Genomic DNA, 21,000 nt, shown 5'->3' on the forward strand with positions numbered 1-21,000 from the left:
AATGACTTCCTTAAGGGTGATATCTGAAAATTGATGGCATATCAAGATACCTAGTACCACTCCACTTCACATGGATAGTTGTAAACTAGTCAGATATCTAATACAAACACAGAGTTCTTTAAGATATTTATGAAAAACTTGAAATTTCAGCTTACCAGGAATCAAAAGGTATAAGTAGCTGACTTCTTTAAGCGTGATAAATGGAAACTTATGGCACTGTCAAGATATCTAATATCACTCTTGGTCACTTTGATAATTGTAAATTAGTCAGATATCTAATACAAACAAGGAGTTCCTTAAAATATTGGTAGAAAACTTGTAATGTCATATTATTTGCAATCAAAAGGTATAAGTAGCTGACTTCCTTAAGGGTGACATCTGAAAATTGATGGCATATCAAGATACCTAATACCATTCCACTTCACATGGATAGTTGTAAATTAGTCAGATATCTAGTACAAACAAGGAGATCTTTAAGATATTTATGAAAAACTTGAAATTTCAGGTTAGCTGGAATCAAAAGCTATAAGTAGCTTACTTCGTTAAGTATGATATCCGAAAATTGTTGGCATATCAAGATACCTAATATCATACTTCTTCACGTAGATAGTTGTAAATTAGTCAGATATCTAATACAAATACAGAGTTCTTTAAGATATTTTGAAAAACTTGAAATTTCAGGATACCAGGAATCAAAAGGTATAAGTAGCTGACTTCTTTAAGCGTGATATCTGGAAATTTATGGCATGTCAAGATACCTAATATCACTCTTGGTCACTTTGATAATTGTAAATTAGTCAGATATCTAATACGAACTCAGAGTTCCTTAAGATATTTGCGAAAAACTTGAAATTTCAGTTTACCTGCCATCAAAAGGTATATGTAGCTGACTTCCTTAAGCGTGATATCTGAAAATTGATGACATATCACGATACCCAATATCACTACTCGCCATACGTATCGTTGTAAGTTAGTTAAATATATGATATAAACACGGAGTTCCTTATGGTATTCACACGGAGCTTGAAATTTCATTGTACCGGTAATCAAAATGTACAAGTAACTGATTTCCTAAAGAGCGATATCTGAAAATTCGTGGCGTACCAAAACACCATCTATCACTTCTTGCCATATGTATAGTCGTAAATTCGTCAGATATCTAATACAAACATAAAGTTTCTTACGGTATTCACACTTATGTTGAAATTTCAGGGTAACTCGAATCAAATTGTAAAAGTAGCAGATATCTCAAAATGGATGGTATATCAAATGATTGAAGGTCTGAATTCAATCCGTATCACTTTTAAAGTAAACACTCGGTTGATAAAGTTTATTCATATTTTGCATTGCAACGTTATGTAATTGGGGATAATTGAGCATGAAATTTCATACGACTCCTCGTCCTCTTTAGAAATAAATCTGATAGATAATAATTTTCAAACTCATTAACCTTTATCTGGTAGCGCGCTATCAGTAATTATAACTTTTATATTTTGTAGTAGCTGGCTACGAGTTGTTAACTTTTCTTACTTTTAGTAGCTGGCTACTAGTGACTGGCTACTAGTAGCTAACTTTTCCTGGTTCAAGTACATGTAGCTGGCTACTAGTAGCCAACTTTTCTCTTTTTAAGTAGCCAGTTACTAGTAGCTGGTTACCAGTAGCCAACTTTACCGATCTATCATTAATTCATATTCGAAAAGTTGTTATTCATATTCGATAATTTTATCATTGATAATCAAAACATGTTATTCTTATTCTAAAACGTGTTATTTATATTCAAAAACATGTCATTCTTATTCAATGAATTGTTATTCATATTCTAAACTTTTCATTCATATTCAAAAACATGTGATTCATATTCGATAATCTATCATTCATATTCAAAAACACGTGATTCATATTCGATAATCTTATCATTCATATTCAAAAACATGTGATTCATATTCGATAATCTTATCATTCATATTCGATAATCATGTTATTTATATTCGATAATTATGTTATTTATATTCGACAATCATGTCATTCATATTCGATAATTTTGCTATTCATATTCAAAAGCATGTAATTCATATTCGATAATCATGTCATTCTGCTAGGTATTTAAATTGAAAGGGAAAAATGAAATATTGCTGGTATTGATTTTTTTCCTCCATGTTTTAAAGGAAGTCAGCCATTATGATGATGTAGAGTACTTCCTTTAAAATGTTTTCAGGAGACTGTTTATGTGGTGAAAGAACCTATAAAATCTCAAATGACTTAAAATTGATCAAAACATTATTCTTGTGATCTTGCACCTACAGAAGGAAATTAAACATTAATTTCTGACTTTTCTTAATTTTTTTTAATTTTTATTTTATTTTATTTCATTAGATTATTTTTACCCATTTTGTGCGTCTGTATAGTTTGAGGTATTTCGGGTCTTTAATGTGTTTCTCAAAATAGCAGATAGAGTCAGGATTTGATGTTTTGTAAAATAAGCGACCCAGATATGGCATCTTCGCAAGCCAAGCGTTTTCGGTCCCCTTCGCTCCCCACACACGTGGGGAGCAAAGCGGACCGAAAACGCTTAACGTGGGGTGCGAAGCGGACCGAAAACGATTGGCTTGCGTCGATGAGATATGGCGAACATCAACTTTATTAAAGTATGAGGAAGTAAGTAGCGTTTATTTAATGTGAAATTTTAATTGATAAGTCCAAAATTTTCCACACTAGTTTGAATTTCGCTGCTGTCATAGGCGAGAATCCACCCGGTGACTTGGACTGGTAAATGTCCTAGTACAAATAAACACGTGAATTTGAGAGAACGATGACGTGTCTCTGTTATTTTAAGAACATATGTGGCTTGAAATTTGGCATGCAAGTAATCTATTCAAGGAAACCGGCAAATTATGCATATTGCACCTAGTTTCTGATTATTTAGGCATTTGAAGCGAGTGGGTAGTTCTTTTTTTATCTGGGTCAGAGTTAGACCCCTTTCTATATTTATGGTATCACAGAGTTCGGGCCCAAACGTATGTAAACATTTTTGACATACAGAAAAGTGAGTGTCGTGCATATTGTTTTTCTGTCAAAGTCAATTCAAGGTCACTCCTTTCAAATTAAAATCCCAGACATTTCATTACAGATATAAATTGTATACAAAATTCTTGTCATTCATTACAAATTTTGTCTTAATATGCAGCATAATCGCTATGTATGCGCATATTTCTGTCTGCTTGCATACCAGAATTACCGATAAAATTCAGCAAGATATATGGAAGACTGAATGGATCTTAAAGGACACATCTCATGTTTTCAAAGTATACAATATTACATGCATTTCGTCTTCTTTATGCTTATAGTATTTAATTCTAATAGTTCGTTCGCCGAAATTTTGCGATCATTAACCACAATACAGACTTAAATCTAAGCCCCGATTTCAAAAAGTCAAGTTAATTAGGTAGGTAGTCACGTGGTACAGTGACGTCACATGTGCCCTTCGGATTGTGAAAGTACTGCGAGATATTATTAAAAACTCAACTTTTAGGGGCCTAATTTATTTACCATGGGCAACATTTAAATCTATGTTGACAAATTGTCCGAGTTTTATATGTGTTCGCCACCAGTGCAAACATATAACGATGTAAATACCCAAATATAGTGAGTAAAGCGTGTATGAAATCGGCAATATTGTGAATAAATCATGTTTATATGGGTCGTTGTCTACAAACTGTTTAGGGATGTTATAATTCCTTTATACATCTGTAATTGGCGCTGTTTTTCTAAAATAAACAGTGCAATCATTATTTATTTTTGGATTAGACAAATTATGATACGTTAAATTGTTGCCAAGCTATTGTCACGCGTGCATTTCGGAAAGAAAGAAAAAGACAACACACACACAAATCAATAAAAATATTCAAATTTAAAGTGGTAATCACATTATTTTATTTTGATAAAGCAATCTTATTACTATTTTTGAATTGTGATGTGCACGTCTTTAGGAAGTACGAAGTGGGAGCACGGCGTTATATAGCCTACTGACGCACTCAAGATGCTACGAGTTCAATAAGGAAATAATTTTATAATTCAATATAAAGTTAGAAAATACAATATTCTATTATTTATATAATTAAAAGTTCAATTATTTTGTATCTTTAATTTTTTGTTGTTGTTGTAAATCTACCAGTTGGTAGAAGTTACATTGTATCGTCGATATATGTTGTTACAAGGTGAAGGTCAGTTGATCCGAGTGTGTATTGAATTTGAAGAGCAAAACAGAATGTATGCTATATAGGCCTACCAGTGCTTATAGCTTCGATATATCCATTTTCTCGCAGTTTATCAGGGTCTCTGTCCAAGCGGTGTTTGAAAAGGTGACTGGGTGTGTTTTTTGTGTGCCGAGAATAGACCTAAATTTTGCAGCCCTTCACTGGCAATGGTGACGTCTCCATATGAGTGAAATATATTAAACAATACTCAATCAATCAATCGTCAATTGACATACTTTTTGGTTTGGTATGAATGTCACAGGGTGACAATTGCGTATTTTAATTACTGTAGTATTAGATGTTATATGCATTTTATTCATTTCAGATTGTTCAATACACTTTCATTCACTCACCAGTTTACTAATCCATTCATGCATTGTCATCGTATTCGTGTTGTGTTCTTGTGTACGTGGTATCACGTGATTGCTTTGTGAATAGTGTTTGACTGAGTTAGGTATTTGTAAGGGATACAAAACTCCGATGGTCTATCATGTCAGATACGGGACTGGCACGAACCGCGTAGCGGCGAGTGATCAGTCCCGTATCTGACACAATGGACCATCGGAGTCTTGTATCTTACTTAAAACATTGTTCTATCTAAAAACAAATGCATTTGAACGCACCCCCCCCCCAAAAAAAAACACGTACAAATATACATTGGTATAGACAAATATATTTACACCTTTCGTTTCTGATTTGTTTTTAATATTTAATATATTAGGAATTCATAAACTTTAATGGCACACGAGGTCAAATCTTGTCTTTAATTCACAAAAAACTGTTAGCTCATCATTTCAATTGTCATAATACGGTACTCCTCAAAAAAGGGTTTGTTCTTCATGGAAAGCGATTTGAATGCTTCTATTGTCTGAAGACTGTACTCAACAAAACTGGTTTTCTTTTTTGGGTGAATGAGGGTACGTAAAGGGTGTTCGGAAAGAATCTTTTAGATAAAACAAAACATTGATTTCCCCCGTTCCTTTCTGGAAACCCTAATAATATGATACTGACACGTAGGCCTATAACTGGTATAAAAACAAAAGCCGCAGTTCTCCTTTAGCATTCAGTCCGGGTGCCTTGAAGAAATGGATTCAGATGATTGAAAAGTACATGAGTTTTGCGGTAAGATTATTCATTATTTCTACAAATTCTCCTAAATATATTAACAATCTTTTTCACAGTGTTTATTTTGTTTAATTTTTGTTGGATACAAATTTCTTTTCAATCATTTGTAGCCCCAGTAGTGGAAAATGCAATGCATTATAGCTCAGACCAAAAATCGCTCCTAAGGGGAATGTATGGTACGACGACGTCCCAGTCGGGGTACATCAACTGCAACAGATTGTGGCCAAAATGTGTAGAGAGGCAGTTTTAAATGGGTTTTTTTTTTTTTTTTTTTTTTTTTTTTTTTTTTTTTTTTACAAATCACTCTCTTCGGGCTACTGCCGCCACACGCCCATATGCTGCGGGTGTTGACGAGCAACTTATAGCGGGAAAAAACTGGTCACAGGTCATCTGCGAGTCGCAACTACAAACGCACCTCCGAGGAACAATTACACGAGTGTAAGTGATTTGATTCAGAAACCGTCCAGTGTCCCCACCGGAGCCGAAGAAAGTGAAGCTCAATGAAAGTGTTTCCTTTGGATCGAGAAAAGAAATAAACATCACTGCCGGGGATGTAACAGTGAATTTGCGACTTCAATGTGCATGTATTTAAATGAATGAATGTGACATGGATTTATAACTGTGGTGCCTAAACGATTTCATATACAGTAAAATCGGATTATACACGAAACACTCATTTCGTATAATTTACTGGAATATTTCACGCCTTGAATATTGTATTTGATAAATAATAAATATGTTTTCTCGCACAACGAAGAGTGGTCTTTATTCCTGGTTTTTACTGTCAGTCCAATATTTCTCAAAATATTGGCCTGCTCTTAATAATACTGGACTAATGTTCAGTACCGTATGGAAAATAAAGTACTGTCAAGACAAAGAACTGACGTCACAACAATGTTTTAAGTAGGGTGAGTGAGTATTTTTATTAGAGTTGCAGAAAAAGTTTTTAAGAGAGTGGTAGTAGTGTACGCATGTGTGTGAGCACGGGTTAATTTATAGACTTGCAAGAACACACCGAGATACCCTATATGGATTTCTTTTGTACTTCCACTTAATAAAAACAAACACCAGATAGTAAAACAATATATATTTTATTTTTTGCTTTTGCGTTCATTGTATAGCAGAAAGTCACTCCAATACAAGCTTCAACATAAAACACACAGTTTTAGTTTTAGAAAACTTCTGAAGTTTTCAATCTGACAAACAGCTTATCATACTGGCTCACCAACCAGCCTACCATATTCTGACTCGATAAGCAGCATATCAAGTATTGAATTAATACGACTTACAAACTGTAAAATAAACTTTCCCGTGCAAAGTTTGAACGCCAGAATGAATACCATTCGAACCTAACTTCCCTTCAAAACCTTCAAGCCCCGCCCCTAAATCTCATTGACGTTTCCACAAAAGAAATTAATTTTATTCTAATTCACCTAGTTCAACCGAAATAATTATTCCTTTACGGGAAATAAAGACTACAACTGGTAAGAACTAACTTAATATAAATCGTTTTTTAAAATCTATTTTATAGTAATTTTAGGTCATCGCAATATTTACAATTGGAGTCATCATATATAATGGATTAAAATAAAATTAATTGAAACCTGCACCAAGAGTTCTTCTTGTTGTAAGACCCCGTGACATGAACATATCTTATTTTCTAGAAAGACCTCTTCTATGTGACAATTAGTGATACAAAATGTCACAAAATTTTAGTAAAACGGAATCAACAGTGATCAAAGGTTAAAAAGATGTCCTTCTTTCGTAAAGCAGTCATTTTTTTCTTCATGGGATATGCATATAAAAAATTATAAAATACTCCTGGACAAGTTTATCGTTATTTTTCTTCGGTGTAATGAACAAATTATTTCATGCTTTATAATGTAAAAGTTTCGCGTTATAAAGCGAATGTTACGCGATTATTAGCAAAAGTTACGCATTATAACGCGAATTAAAGCATTTATTCGCGAACTTTACGCGAACACAAAAGTTTTGCATTATAACGCTAATTATTTTTTCAGCTACGAAAATAAGCTCAATAGACTCTAGTACAATACGATACATGATAACAAAAAACAAAAGTAGGGATATCGGAACATGTAGGAACTAGATTTTCACAATGATTCCTTTAAATGGCCCCAGACGGGTATCAAATTCAAAAGATCATACAAATTTACTGTACCCTGTTACTTTTGTCAATTACGAATTACATGTATTCCCATAATTCCCAAAATCTTTTTTTGCTTTCATTTAGTTTTACTGGAGAAACAATTAAGTACTTTAAAAATTTCAAATGAGGAGGGGGGTTACAATTACAAGTTACCGTTTATTCTCGGTACACTTAGTCCCCTATAATTCCAGTTCTATAGCTTTTCATGTTACAACTGCTAGTAAGAAAGAGTAATGTGGTTTCATCATTTATATACATGTAGCACATCTTAATTAACTAATATGTCTGAATGACAAGAATTCCTCCTCAAGATAACTTTTTCACAATCCAGAAGCGAGGAAATTGGTGAGCATTGAGTTGTGTCGTCCATACCAATCTAAGAAAAAGCCACATACATGCATTTATTGTCTTTCATCTTTTCTGTGTAAGAACTTTTCCACATTTTCTTCGGAGATGTGTTGGTTTATTGAATTTAACACCTTTAGCATCTGCAATCTTTTTCAACAATTCTACCTTCACCTTATCGTCAGTGTCAGAGGACGGCAAACAATTGACAAAATCAGTGTCACATTCTTCTTTGATTCTTGTTAGCTGAAGAACTGTTTCCTTGTTACAGTGGTAAACAAGTGAACATAACATTTCTTCAATCCCAAAACACGCCCTAAAAAGTGCTATATTTAGCAGTTCGTGTTTAAGTTCCAAAGTATTATCATCCTCAGAGAGATACCCAGGAAACTTTTCAGCGCATTTTTCTATACTACTCTTTGTTAATCTTGATTCAATGGAACCTGCCCAGTCCAGGATCTCTTCATCTTTTTTGTGCACACTTACATACATAATGTAAACAAGAGAATAGAAAAGTTCCTTATTCTCCTCACGAATTCTCTTAAACTTATCCACTAGCGTTGTTACTGGAGACTTCGTGAAGTCGTCATTAGCGAACAGAGCATGGTGCTGAGTATACATAGAAAGTAAGAATGGCTTCCCAACACTTCCTTGGTTTAGAGACAGTTTTGTGGACACGGAGGAGAATTCAATGCTTTTGAAGTAACAGCTTGGATCACGGACACAGTGACCCTCCTTTTTCAATTCTTTCCAAATTAATAACAGTTCTGCTTCACGGAGTGCATCCATCTCAACCACTGATTTTTTGTTTTCAAAAATTTGTGGTCTACTGAATTTCATGACTTTATCATAGACATGCTGATGTATACCTAATACAACTTTAAGGTGTTCTTTGTATCTTTCTCTCTTGCTTTTTATAACATCTTCAAAACTGGTTACAGATTCGGATGAAAAAACATACCAGTTGAATGTTCCAAACAGATTGTCACAACAGAGCAACGTATCCTGAATTTCATTTTCCCTCAGGTCATCTTCGTTAATATACTCCTCAAACCAAACTGATCGCCATCCTTTGTCCTCGTACTTTTCCTGTATGTACCTCATTGCAGTTGTTTTACCACAACCAATGGCGCCTCTACAAATGATGACATCTGAGGTCTCCAACAGTGTCAGAGCTGACTTTATATTCTCTGTCACAACAACTCCATCTTCAACATTGCAATCTCTCTTCAAACGAACAGCTGAAAAATTAAAATATGAATAGATGCTATCATGCATAAATTTTCATTCCATGTGGTTTCATACACTTGATTCACTTAGCAATACAGAACTCTATTTTACAGCGATTTTTAAAGCATATGTGTAGGACTTTTTATGTAATATATCAATATTTCAACACAACTTCTTACCATCAATTTTAATTTTAATGTCCTTGAATTCATCTTCATCTGGATTTGCCAATTTTGCTTCAGTGGGATTTTCTCCATATTTCTCTAACATTCTTCCATACACATAATTAAGCTGTTGATTATTACAGTGATTGTCACAATACTCATTCCATATCGTGCGAATCCTCTCAAGGTCAGCTCCAGTAGAGAAATCGTCATCACGAGGCTTGTAACCCCAACCTGTTGCTGGGGGCTTAATGTTGCTACACAAATTCATCAGCAAGGCAAACACGACCTTCATGTCTAATTGATCATAATCCTCAACATGTTTTACATTGTTCAGATCATTTAACAAAGTTGGGTTAAAATGTTCCTTCAAGGATGCTGAATATATGATAAGTTGTTCCTTCAAGTCACACACTTCAAGTTCTTTTTTCAAAATATGGTGTACATATCTTAAGAGTTTATGTATCTTTGTTGTACTGCCTTTATATCCTTCTACAAATATTAAGTGACACATACATCATGAACAAAAAAAAACAACAACCCACCAACAACAAGAAAATCATCTCTCATTTCGAAGATGAAAATGAAATGAACAGTAACTTAAATACGAAGTTCTTCAGGTAAACAGTACGTCTTGTGATAATTTGGTTGTAAAGCAATTATTTCAATAATTATATTAAAAAAAACCCAACAACTATTAAAATACTAGTATATTCCGAGATGGAATTAATGGTCACCTCTGTTAAAATATCATACAATCGCGTAAGCAATACTTTTTTCATTTTTTATTCATAGAAATATGCATTTCTCAGTTTTTCAGTTATATAGTGGCGCCCAGTTATGAGTGCGATGCTCTAACCACTCGGCCACGGAGGCCCCTCTGAAAGAAGAGAGACATATATACTAGTATACCGAGATGGAATTAATGGCCACCTCTGTTAAAATATCATGCAATCGCGTAAGCGATAGTCTTTGTAATTTTTTTATTTTATAGGAAATATGCATTTCAAAGCAATTTGTAAGTTTGTTAGTTCAGATGAGGGAAATATAAACTATTGTGAACAGTCTGTACAGAGTCCGTAAACACAGCTGAATTTTTCTTCTTAATTTCCGCCACCCTGGTTATGTGAGGAGTATGATCACAAATGACAATATACATGTATCACTTTCCCAAAACCCAAGGGTCGCACCTCGAGTTAAACCACAAATCTATAACTACTATTCAAAGCATATCATACGATATATCACTGTTTTTGGACCCGCCCATTCCCCCCCAAAACTCCAGTTTGAAAAATTCGCAAACATAACTGCAATCTAATTCTTCAGATATCTATTAGATTACAGTGGTGAATCTTCCACTTTGTCCAGTTTAAACCCAACATGTATAGTTACAAGTCATATTTTCAATCATACCACCACCAAATCATAGACCGACTTTAAAAGAAAAACTGCTATATATGTTTCCGCTCAGCCAACAAAATCTAAATTACCTACCCTACCTTCGACTTTTTTTCAATCGAACGAGTTGTTCATATATTTAATCATACCACTACCAAATCATAGACCGAATTAAAAAAACCTGCTATATATGTTTCCGCTTAGCCGACCAAACCTAAATTACCTACCCTACCTTCGACCTTTTTAACATATATTGTTCTATCCAACAAGTTGTGTGTTTTCTATTTCAATTCATGTCACCGAATGTGAGTTTTTTTTCTTTCAATGCATTTTTGTTTCCTTGATCATTGAGAATAGTTTACGATCGATAGAAAATATGATCAGGGGTTCTATGCAACACCGAGCTGCAGGTTGCTTCAATTTTTAGGGACGATAACTAGTACTAACTAGGCTAGATAATGAAAATGACAGGCCTGTTCCCTGGATCGTAACTAATTACTTCACATATAAATTCATTGTTTTTTTTAAATTTTGAGGAATTTAACAACACATGCCACTTCAATCATTCATCCACTTTCGATGCACGTGGCGTAGGAACACCTACTTTGGAATACGAATAATTTATCGTATGAGTGATATCCATTGCATAAAAGGGGTAAATAGGTGATAAAAATTAATATAATTTATTTCCTACCTACCTACCCTAATTTTGTCTTGGATGTTAGCGGAAACACATCATTCTTGGCCTTACATAAGAAAGGCGCACATCTCATTGCAGTTTATCCAGGGGGTTTAAAGGTAAAATCAGTATGAATTAGATAAATTTAAAAGATAAAAAGAAAGTATGTAAGTACAAGTTTGCTTATTCAGACTATAAGTGTTAGATGTGATTATCTGTAAGTACCTTATTTTACGCAGACATCTAATATTCGGATTCTGCGACCGTTTTTAATTTAATGACTGCTTTTATTTGTTCAAATAGCGAGAGCAAAACATTTCAAATTCAGATGTTTAGAGACTTATATTTTGCGTGATGCATCTTGTTTCTAACAGTCCGAGAGTCCTTGTCAGGTATGAAATTCGATCAGATAATCTTCGTTAAGAAGACCCTCAATGCTACGTGGGTCACAGAGGCAATTGACAAGATCTTAAAGAATTTGAATACTACAGTATGATGAAAAAAGCTGTGGAATGATTGGTATCGAGTAATATTGTGATTATCATAATTAGTGAAATGATGGCAATAGTGTAGCTTGGTTACACTACTTCTTGAACTGTTTAAAATTACGTATTTTGCGTTATACCGGTATAATTACATTTTGTAGATTACATTAGAACTGTATGTTCCTGATACCCCCCCCCCCCCCCCCCCCCCCCCCCCGTTGTAGCTCTACTCTTCATCTAATTATAATAGTTTGTACAAATCTACGCAATATGAATATATTTACATTGAAAATTAACAGGAGTACCACAAACTGTATATATGCCCATCAAAAGCATAGATACTGTATTTTTCGTATTTCCTTAACACGATTCTTGATTAGTAAACATGGCAAAACTCAACGAGTTGTAGAACTTAAGGTAGTATCAGCAATCATCAAGCTATGACACGTGACAGTTTCTTTCGCATCAGCAAAATGTTTTAGCTTTTAAAAAGTTTACAGGATGTAGATGGACAAATTAGTACCTTTTTATTTTATTCTTATTTCCAATAACCTAGGAAGGTTTTCCCCCAAACATTATTTCGATGGGAACTTCAACCTTTTTCATTCTTCAATGAGCGCAAATTCACTATTTCCCACCATTGAATTTGCCCTGTGTGTCAGGGGGTATTAGTCCCATTAGGACAGTTCTAGTTTCGATACATCTTCGCAAACCAAGTGTCAGATTCGCTTATTCTCATCTTCCCCTTGGCAGATTTAGTTGCGACTGAATTGACATCTAACGGATTGAGCGAGTTATCGTTCTTGACGAAAACAATCTCACCAATCAGATAACGCATTTTAATTTCTGTTACATGTGTATGTTTGTTTACAAGATGGAGTTGACAGATGAAAAACAATAAAATTGTTTTTTATTTATGTGTGCGTACTTGCTGGACGCCTATGCCACCTTTGTGTTTAAGGCGTAAATCACGTATCAAAACAATTCAATCAGATTTCAGCGTTTCCACTTTCGTTTTGATATTGTACTCCATTTTGCTGAGTTTGTTCAGTTTATTCCAGCACATACCGTCCATTATTGTCATTTGGGTGAAGTACATGATCGACTATCTATAGAAGTTGATCGTAAACCCCAAAACTTTCTCCGAAAATCCCCCGTCTTTGTTTTTTGTTTTTTTTTTACACAAAATGTTAGGGGACAGGCGAAAACACGGGCTGGACAGGGGGGGGGGGGGGGGGGGGGGGGGGGGGGGGGGTCATTACTCAAACCAATCTGTATGTATGGCACTATTTGATTGGATGTCTTATAAAGTCAAAGCGCGATATTCGGAACTCTTAGAAATGCGACTAAATCCGCCAAGGGGGAGATGAGTTTCGATATGGATTGTTCTATTATGAAAGAAATTGTTTTTGACTTTCTTCATTCTGTTAGAGATATATCCATTACTGGTTTGTACAATTTTCACCGGGGGGAGGGGGACAAAATTTGAAGTCCATAAGATGTTTGCATGTCAGTCCAATTGATTTCGTTTTTTTTTTTGTATTTATCTTTCTATCTAGGTTGGAAGATATGGCTATAGACAGAGTTTTCCGTATTTGATTTAATTTTTGAGAACACATGGTATTAATAATTTAGTTGGTCTTGTGTGAAGTATCAACTTGCAATCTTCAACATATAAAGTAATATATAGGTGTAGTTGTATTTTTACACAGATTAGAATTTAATATTGATACACATTCTTGAGAGGTCATTAACACATTGAAGCCGATTGTCAAGGAGCACCTGCAGAGGAGCACTTCCACTCAGTTAAATAATTAATGTCAACATGTACTTTGGATAAAATCTAACATACCAATGTAAATGGTGTTGCCTTACCTTGGTCAGTTGTACTAACAATCATTGGAGCTGCAACTTCAGGATCTGAAATATATATCAAACTTCAAATGTACTTCAATAAACCTGGTTATCATAAACTGAGAATATTGACTTGATTTCCTTGCAAAATTGTTCTGTGGTACAATATTATAATGATTCACTGAAGTCTGCATAGGAGATTGAAAACATAAGTAGTACACAGATTTTGTTTTTACTTTAGTCCGTTTTCGCTTTATTGTCCCCAGGCCTAGTGCTATTTATCTTATTTGTGAAATGGTGTGAAGAACTATAATTTTAAAAAATCCTTTGAGATTCATGTTGTTTTTGCTTTTATTAGTTTTTCAAGCATATATTAATTGTTTTTGCCATGTTGTAAGTTACTGAATAGATAAAAAAAGCTTTCATATGCATTTTATGTAACACACTTAAAGACTCACCAACAATATGGCTCTCTTCACTTTGACAACACAATATCCTTGTATCTGAAATAGCAGTCACAGAATTACTCTATTTTCACTCAACATCACGCCAGATAGCTTTCAGTATGCTGGAATGATGTACCTCCTATTCTCTCTGTTATAAAACTTTGCATCCTCTCTGGTAATTTGTTGCGGCGGTATAGGAGTAGTATGCCCAGGACGACAATCACTAGTAGAATTATAACCACCAATGTACCAACTACAGCCACTCCAGCTGTACCCCCTCCTCCGTCGCTGCTGGGTCCAGTTACGGACATTGCTGATGCCTCCTGTGGTGTTGTGGGTGACCCCGTAGTTACACTGTAAGATTTGTAAATATCAATTCTGTTCTACTGAATATTTCTGTGCATTACTTTTTACATCAAGGTCAGTTATATAGTTATACATGTATGCAATATCAATTCTGTTCTACTGAATATTATAATACATGTATGCAAGGTGAAGATAACGAACAGTTATCAATATCATAACTCCTATAAGCAATACAAATAGATAGTTGGACAAACACGGATCCCTGTCCACACTAGAGATGGCATCAGGTGCCTAGGAGGAGTAGGCATTCCCTGTTGACCGGTCACACCCGCCGTGAGCCCTATAACCTGATCAGGTAAACGTATGCTATTTACAAGAATACCCAGATTAAATCATGTTATCCACCAAAACTAATTGGCTACCCAACACAGGAAAGATTACTTCCACAATCAAGACACACATCAGTCTTGGTTGTTTAATTTATGATAACTATTGTCAATCAAGGACCCATCTGAGACATAAAAAGGACATCATATGTAGATATTGATTAACTGAATATTGTTTTACGTCCCTCTAGAGAATATTTAAAAAATATGGAGATGACGTTACCATTGCAGATGAAGGGCTGCAAAATTTAGGCCTATGCTCGGCGCTTATGACCATTGAGCAGGAAGGAATTTTTATCGCGCCACACTTACTGTGACACGGAGCCCAGATTGTCGCGGTCTCACGCGAACGACCACCCTCTTTAGTCGCCTCTTACGACAAGCAAGGGGTAACTGAGGATCTATTGTAACCCGGGTCCCCACGGGATCGGTCTCATCCGAAGGACTACCCCATTTAGTCGCCTCTTATGACAAGGAAGGGGTACTGAGGACCTATCGTAACCCGGACCCCCACTTGAGTACATGTATATATAGAGAGAAAAACTATAATTAATGGATGGATATTACATAATATAGTAACACGTACAAATAAAACATAAGTATATGGAAGTTTATAATTTACAATGAGTACTAAGACGTATTTCACTGTTATTGCTATATCTGGAAATGAATTTTATTAACACGTTTCATGTAAAGCATACTGACGTCAAATGTTGCTGTTCATGCCCTCGCGTGTTTTTAAAAATGATTTTTTAAAAACATCTTTTGGAACATTCCCAGCCATTAAAACAGTCGTACTATAATTATCAAGATCCATACCCACATCTTTCACATTCCTGAGAAAATCATTTTAATTGGTAAAGATATCGAAGTTAGAAACACTGGAAATGTAAATATATGAAGATGTATCTTATCTAGATCATTACATAGATAATGCCCTAGTACACAGAAAATAGCACAAGTTGGGATCTAAAAGTATTTCTGTAAAAACCATAATGTGACCGATCGTCTGGGGAAAACAATAATACAGAAAGAAGAGTTGGAATGAAAAAGTTAACGGACAAGCAGAAAACATACAAGGTAAGTTACATGAAAAATAAATAACATCATGAAGTTGTCAAGCATGCAGGAAAGCACCATATGCAGGTTTTTCATGTTATCCATATAACCAAGATTTTCACACACAGAACCTGAGAACACTTTTGGAGATGGAACGACAACATAGGAGAAAGTCTGAGTGAAATTACAAAATGCCCGCCTTGAGCCTTAACAATCATCAAATATTCTTATTGGTGATTAAATTGTTAACTTTAGCAATGAGCTGCAAATATAAATAAAAGAAATAAACTTGAATGTACAGTACATTACATTTGCTTAATAACATAAGTGGATTCAATTTGCATATTGTATAAACCCATTTCCAGAAGAATTCCAAGGGTGATTAGGAAAATAGATATGGAAGTATGGGTACTCCGGTATCAGTATGAATGGTTTCATATTCATTGCCGTTCACTACCATCATAAAGTGTAGCGGCTACATTAATCAGGTGGAGACCATGCTATTTTTGATGGGTGAGTGTTCCTCAATCAAAACAGGAAGTTAAGCTGTAACAACCTACCCATAAAAGTTTTCAAAACAAACTGGGTCTGAAAAAAAATAATTTTAAAATTACTTGTATATATGTATAAAAAAAGGCATTTTCGAAAGGTGAAGGTCACTCAAAACATATTACTTATATATCAAGGACAAAAAGATTTCATATACAAACCTTTGATTATATGTCTGAGCACTAAACATTTGCTTAACAAATAGAAACATGTTTGAGAACATTTCCTCAACAAGTAAAAACATCTTTTTATCAAGTCATTCAGCATATGAAGCTGTCATCTTTGCTCCACACGAAAATATTAAATGCTATGAAGGAGAAACTTCGAACGTACTGTGCCACTACATAAGTGGTGTAAATTAAATTCTAAAAAACGTTTAGTAAACTTGAAATCGCAAAACTTTTCTCAAATCAATAACATCAAAACATCCATTCCTCACGGTAAATTCAAGACTAGAATTGTCGACATCATAGACAGTTGCTTTTTCGAAGTTACTGGAGTTCTTCATTGACAATATCTTCATCATCTTTGGTGATCAGGTCTTCCAATAGTCTGTTGGAATTCCCATGGGCACGAATCATGCTCCTTTGTGAGCTGACCTGTCTTTATATTAATATGAAGCAGAAATTATTCAAAACCTTCTACGTGAGAAGACAAAATCCCTGCTGTGGCCTTCAATGCGACATTTAGATATATCGGCGACGTTTTATCTATTAACAATAATAATGTTCATTTATATGTCGATTCGATATATCCCTGTGAACTTGAAATAAAAGACACCACAGAGTCGTCCACTTCTGCTTCATACTTGGATATTTTATTGAAAATAGATATTAACGGCAAATTAACAACTCCACTTTATGATAGACAAGATTAATTCAGCTTCTTCATCGTTAATTTCCAATATTTATGTAGCAATATTCCTTTATCACCTGCATATGATGTTTATATTTCTCAACTGATTTCGATACGTTATAGCTTGTTCTGCTTATGGTCAGTTTTTAAATCGAGGAGAGCTACTGACAAACAAGTTGATGGAAGAGGGGTTTCAACAGTCTCGATTGCGGTCACACCCGGCGTGAGCCCTATATCCTGTTCAGGTAAACGGAGTTATCCGCAGTCAAAATCAGTGTGCCAAGAACGGCTTAACAATCGGTATGAAACGCGTCAGACAGCATTTGACCCAATGATAGGTTGTATTGACGAACCAGATCGTTATAACGACCATAAAACGTGCTAAATGCTGTCTTCAATGTGTAATTCTCATCTTTAAAAAAATCAAAATAAGGCATACTTACAATTGTAGATTTTCTCTAGTTTGTAAGGATTTAATGGACATCCTTTCTCTGCTTGACAAGGGACAAAATCCAAGTTTTTCGTTGAATTGCTTAGCACAGGACATATTCCTTAAATTTCAAGATATAACTCCCATGCATGATTTAATCTCATACATTATCATTAGAACTTCGCACACCAAATTAATAGGTCCATGGACCACTCATCTGACCAGTTGCATATTCCCAAATAAAATATTAAATGCAAATCATGGCTCATCCTGGTCATGGTGGGAACCAAGCCTACACTACACATCACGTACTCTTACTTATCAATTTGACATATTATAGCACCCTTGTTGTGTCTGAAATTTAATATCAAAGACCTTTCCAATACACATCTATGCAAAATATTGCATAAACACAGGGGTCTAAGTGTGATCACTAGTTGTGTTAAGCTACACTACATAAGGATACCCCTATGTAACATTTCAAACCCCTCTTGTGGTGTGCCAACACCCCGAAGGTCGTGATTTTCAAAGAAGTTTCCTAAATGCAAAATTTTGATCCCCTCTTGTGGTGGTCAATGTAAATACCTCTGAAGTCATGGTGTGACCAAACTCGAATCTACATTACATGTGGATACGTCTATATATCACTTTAAGATGTTGTACCTTTGTGATTTTTGGAAGATTTTTTTTTAGAGAATATTCGTATATAATTTTTATGTAAAATCTCCAACTGCTATTGTATCCTGCCCTAGACTGGGGTCATTTGTGATCAAACTTGAATCTACACTATATTAGAATTATTTTACAAATTGCATCCTTATAGTTCTTAAGGAAAGGGAGTTTGAATAATAATATTCTTATATATTCCTTTGCAAATCCCTCATTGTGACCTCACCCTGACTCTGGGTGTCATTGTTGAGTCTATAAGAAAGCATCTATGCAACATAGAAAGACAATATACTACAGAATAATGTACAATGTATATCATTTGTTGATCGCAACTTTCAGTATCTAAATTATTGCTTGGGTTGACAAATTTCACAAAATGTCTCACACATGAGAATTAGATTTTAATTTTTTTTATAAATAAAGAAGAAATATACCATTATTAGCCAAGCCCATCAAGGTACAAATTTCCCCAAGTATACCAGGATTGTTCTGTATGGCAGCACACATGTAGTCTGGTTTAGGATTCTGGCAGTTTTTAGCTGTGGCTCTCTGGGTCCATTCAGTCATGTTCTTTGGGCAAGAATCGACAGCAACAAAGTTTTGTGCATGGACACAGTTCGTGTATAAAAATTGAAACAGACAAAGGACTCCTATCCATTTTGTATTCACGGGTGTAATTATTCCCATTTTCCTGAAGTTAACTGCTACCCCTATAAGACAAAACAATTAGATATAATTTCCTGCTCTTGGAAATTGCAACAACATGTCTGCAAGTGTTTAGTAACCAACTACATCAAAAAGCCGTTCCCAATGATATATTTCTGTCATATAATATTTGCAGTTTCCATAAGGACAGCAACAATTATGTCTTGGTGATGTCATGGCTTTCTATCTTGATTTTGCACTCTGGGCTGACTGAGATATATGGCAGCAAGTTGAATCTGGATTTTTCAGCGCATATTTCTGAGATATCCTCTATGTTGTCCCAAATACACAAAAATACATTAACATACCAAGAAATCTTTGTCGTGAAAAAATCATGATACATGTATATGATAATGTCATATTGCTGTCATTTCAAAATGTAAAAATAGAAACCAATGGTTTGAACATTATTGATGAAAGCTAAATTCTATCACTTCCTGGACGATTGTTGATGGAAAGTAGATGAATTTAGTCCCCAAGAATGGAGTTCACCAGGTAGAATTTTTATATGTTTGTAGATCTACCCAGGGTTGTGAAATGTCAAAACAGTGTTTATAATGCTACCTGTAAATTCCTTGAAAGATGATAATTATTTGATTGATCTATTAGCAAGATTTTTCAAAGAAGATTAATAGCAAACAAAAACAGACACACAACAATCATACATCTGCATTTAGAAGCAGATTCATGTTAAAATGTTCTCTTAACGTCAAACGGTATGGAAAAGAAATATTCCGTGTTTGCCCAACTATCTATTTTGTATTGCTTGTAGGAGTTATGAGATTGATCACTGTTCGTTATCTTCACCTTGCATTTGTAAAACATGTTTGTCTCCTATTCTTCTATATCACTGGACCCCCTTTGACAATGTCCATTATCTGTTATTTGGGCGACTTCCCTCTATTTTTGATATAGCAGTAGTGAAGAGAAAAATGTTTCAGTTAAGCCCATGTTACTATGTATGAGTGTTGCCTTCCCCCACGAATTAAGAAATCGAAGTGTATCGGGGGAAAAGTTTGAGACATACTTAGCTGATGATGCCCCTAAATGCAAGGTGAAGATAACTCCTACAAGCAATATCACACCCAGCTCTAATTTAGAGAAAAATAAACATTTAATTTGTGCAGTTTAAGAATTTCAGACAAGTTGACTTTTAACTTCTTTGTCTGCCCCCTGAATCCCCTTTGAAAAAATTGATGCTACATGCCTGATGATGCATATTCTCATACACGTAGTTTTATGATGCAGTTTTTTCTTAAGCTATATTATGATTTTTTATTCAATTTATTACACTTTAATGCAGAATTTCTTTAAAGTTTTAAGGCACGATCATTACAGTTCAGGACTCAACACTAACTTCTTAAAAACGAACAGAACTAGACCGCCAGTAGCTTAAAGTTTTAACAGACCTAGCTTCAACTTCACTAGACCTGATCTCATTCAAATATTAATTCCTCATGCTCCCAGTTCCATAAATAACATACTCTGTATTGATTGAATATTACGAAACTATCAACATTAAAAGAATGATGAGCATGCATGAATCTCTAGAGAACGAAATATATGATGATTTTGTTTCTGGTCTATCATATGAAAATGACTATGTAGTATTTATCCCGATTGTTACACATTTTTCCTTTCTTTCCGATCTGTCTTTGGACTTCTTCGATGAGCCCTCATCTCCGATTTTGCCTCCACTAAAGAGACCATAGTCGAATAGCGACACTGTTAGTGTAAACAACTCAACATGTAAACTCGCACTGCTTTTGGTAGAGATGTACTAACATACCAAAATGTGATGTGATTCATTGTATTCAACGGAAAAGAAAGCCGATCTTAAAATTCGAACTTATTTTTATAGCTCTGTATACTTTCAGCTAAAACAAACATCA

At 34.7% G+C, this 21,000-nt stretch overlaps 1 protein-coding gene across 3 annotated transcripts; it reads right to left on the minus strand.

The window, feature by feature from the left end:
- Window positions 1–7,782: 7,782 nt before the first annotated feature.
- LOC125660637 (uncharacterized) lies at window positions 7,783–18,859 on the minus strand. 3 transcript variants are annotated; one of them, XM_056165776.1, is made up of 7 exons: window positions 18,838–18,859; window positions 17,748–17,855; window positions 14,286–14,503; window positions 14,162–14,206; window positions 13,725–13,769; window positions 9,303–9,779; window positions 7,783–9,134 (listed from the first exon to the last, which is right to left on the minus strand). In XM_056165776.1, exons 2-7 carry the CDS (start codon window positions 17,849–17,851, stop codon window positions 7,960–7,962), a joined length of 2,064 nt encoding a protein of 687 aa, XP_056021751.1. In that variant the 5' UTR covers window positions 17,852–17,855; window positions 18,838–18,859; the 3' UTR covers window positions 7,783–7,959. The 3 variants fall into 3 exon arrangements, with proteins under 3 accessions (XP_056021751.1, XP_056021755.1, XP_056021757.1); XM_056165780.1 differs by lacking the exons at window positions 17,748–17,855; window positions 18,838–18,859 and adding an exon at window positions 16,889–17,710; XM_056165782.1 differs by lacking the exons at window positions 17,748–17,855; window positions 18,838–18,859 and adding an exon at window positions 16,461–16,865.
- Between the last annotated feature and the right edge of the window lie 2,141 nt (window positions 18,860–21,000).

The sequence above is a fragment of the Ostrea edulis genome, chromosome 1 (genome assembly GCF_947568905.1).
Source record: "Ostrea edulis chromosome 1, xbOstEdul1.1, whole genome shotgun sequence".
Classification (NCBI taxonomy): Eukaryota; Metazoa; Mollusca; class Bivalvia; order Ostreida; family Ostreidae; genus Ostrea; species Ostrea edulis.

Coding starts and splice junctions, on each gene's coding strand:
- LOC125660637 (XM_056165776.1), bottom strand. CDS start 17,851: ATGTCCTGTGCTAAGCAATTCAACGAAAAACTTGGATTTTGTCCCTTG. Junction 14,207..14,285: donor TATAACAGAGAGAATAGGAG/GTACATCATTCC, acceptor CTGCTATTTCAG/ATACAAGGATATTGTGTTGT. Junction 13,770..14,161: donor TGAAGAGAGCCATATTGTTG/GTGAGTCTTTAA, acceptor TATATATTTCAG/ATCCTGAAGTTGCAGCTCCA.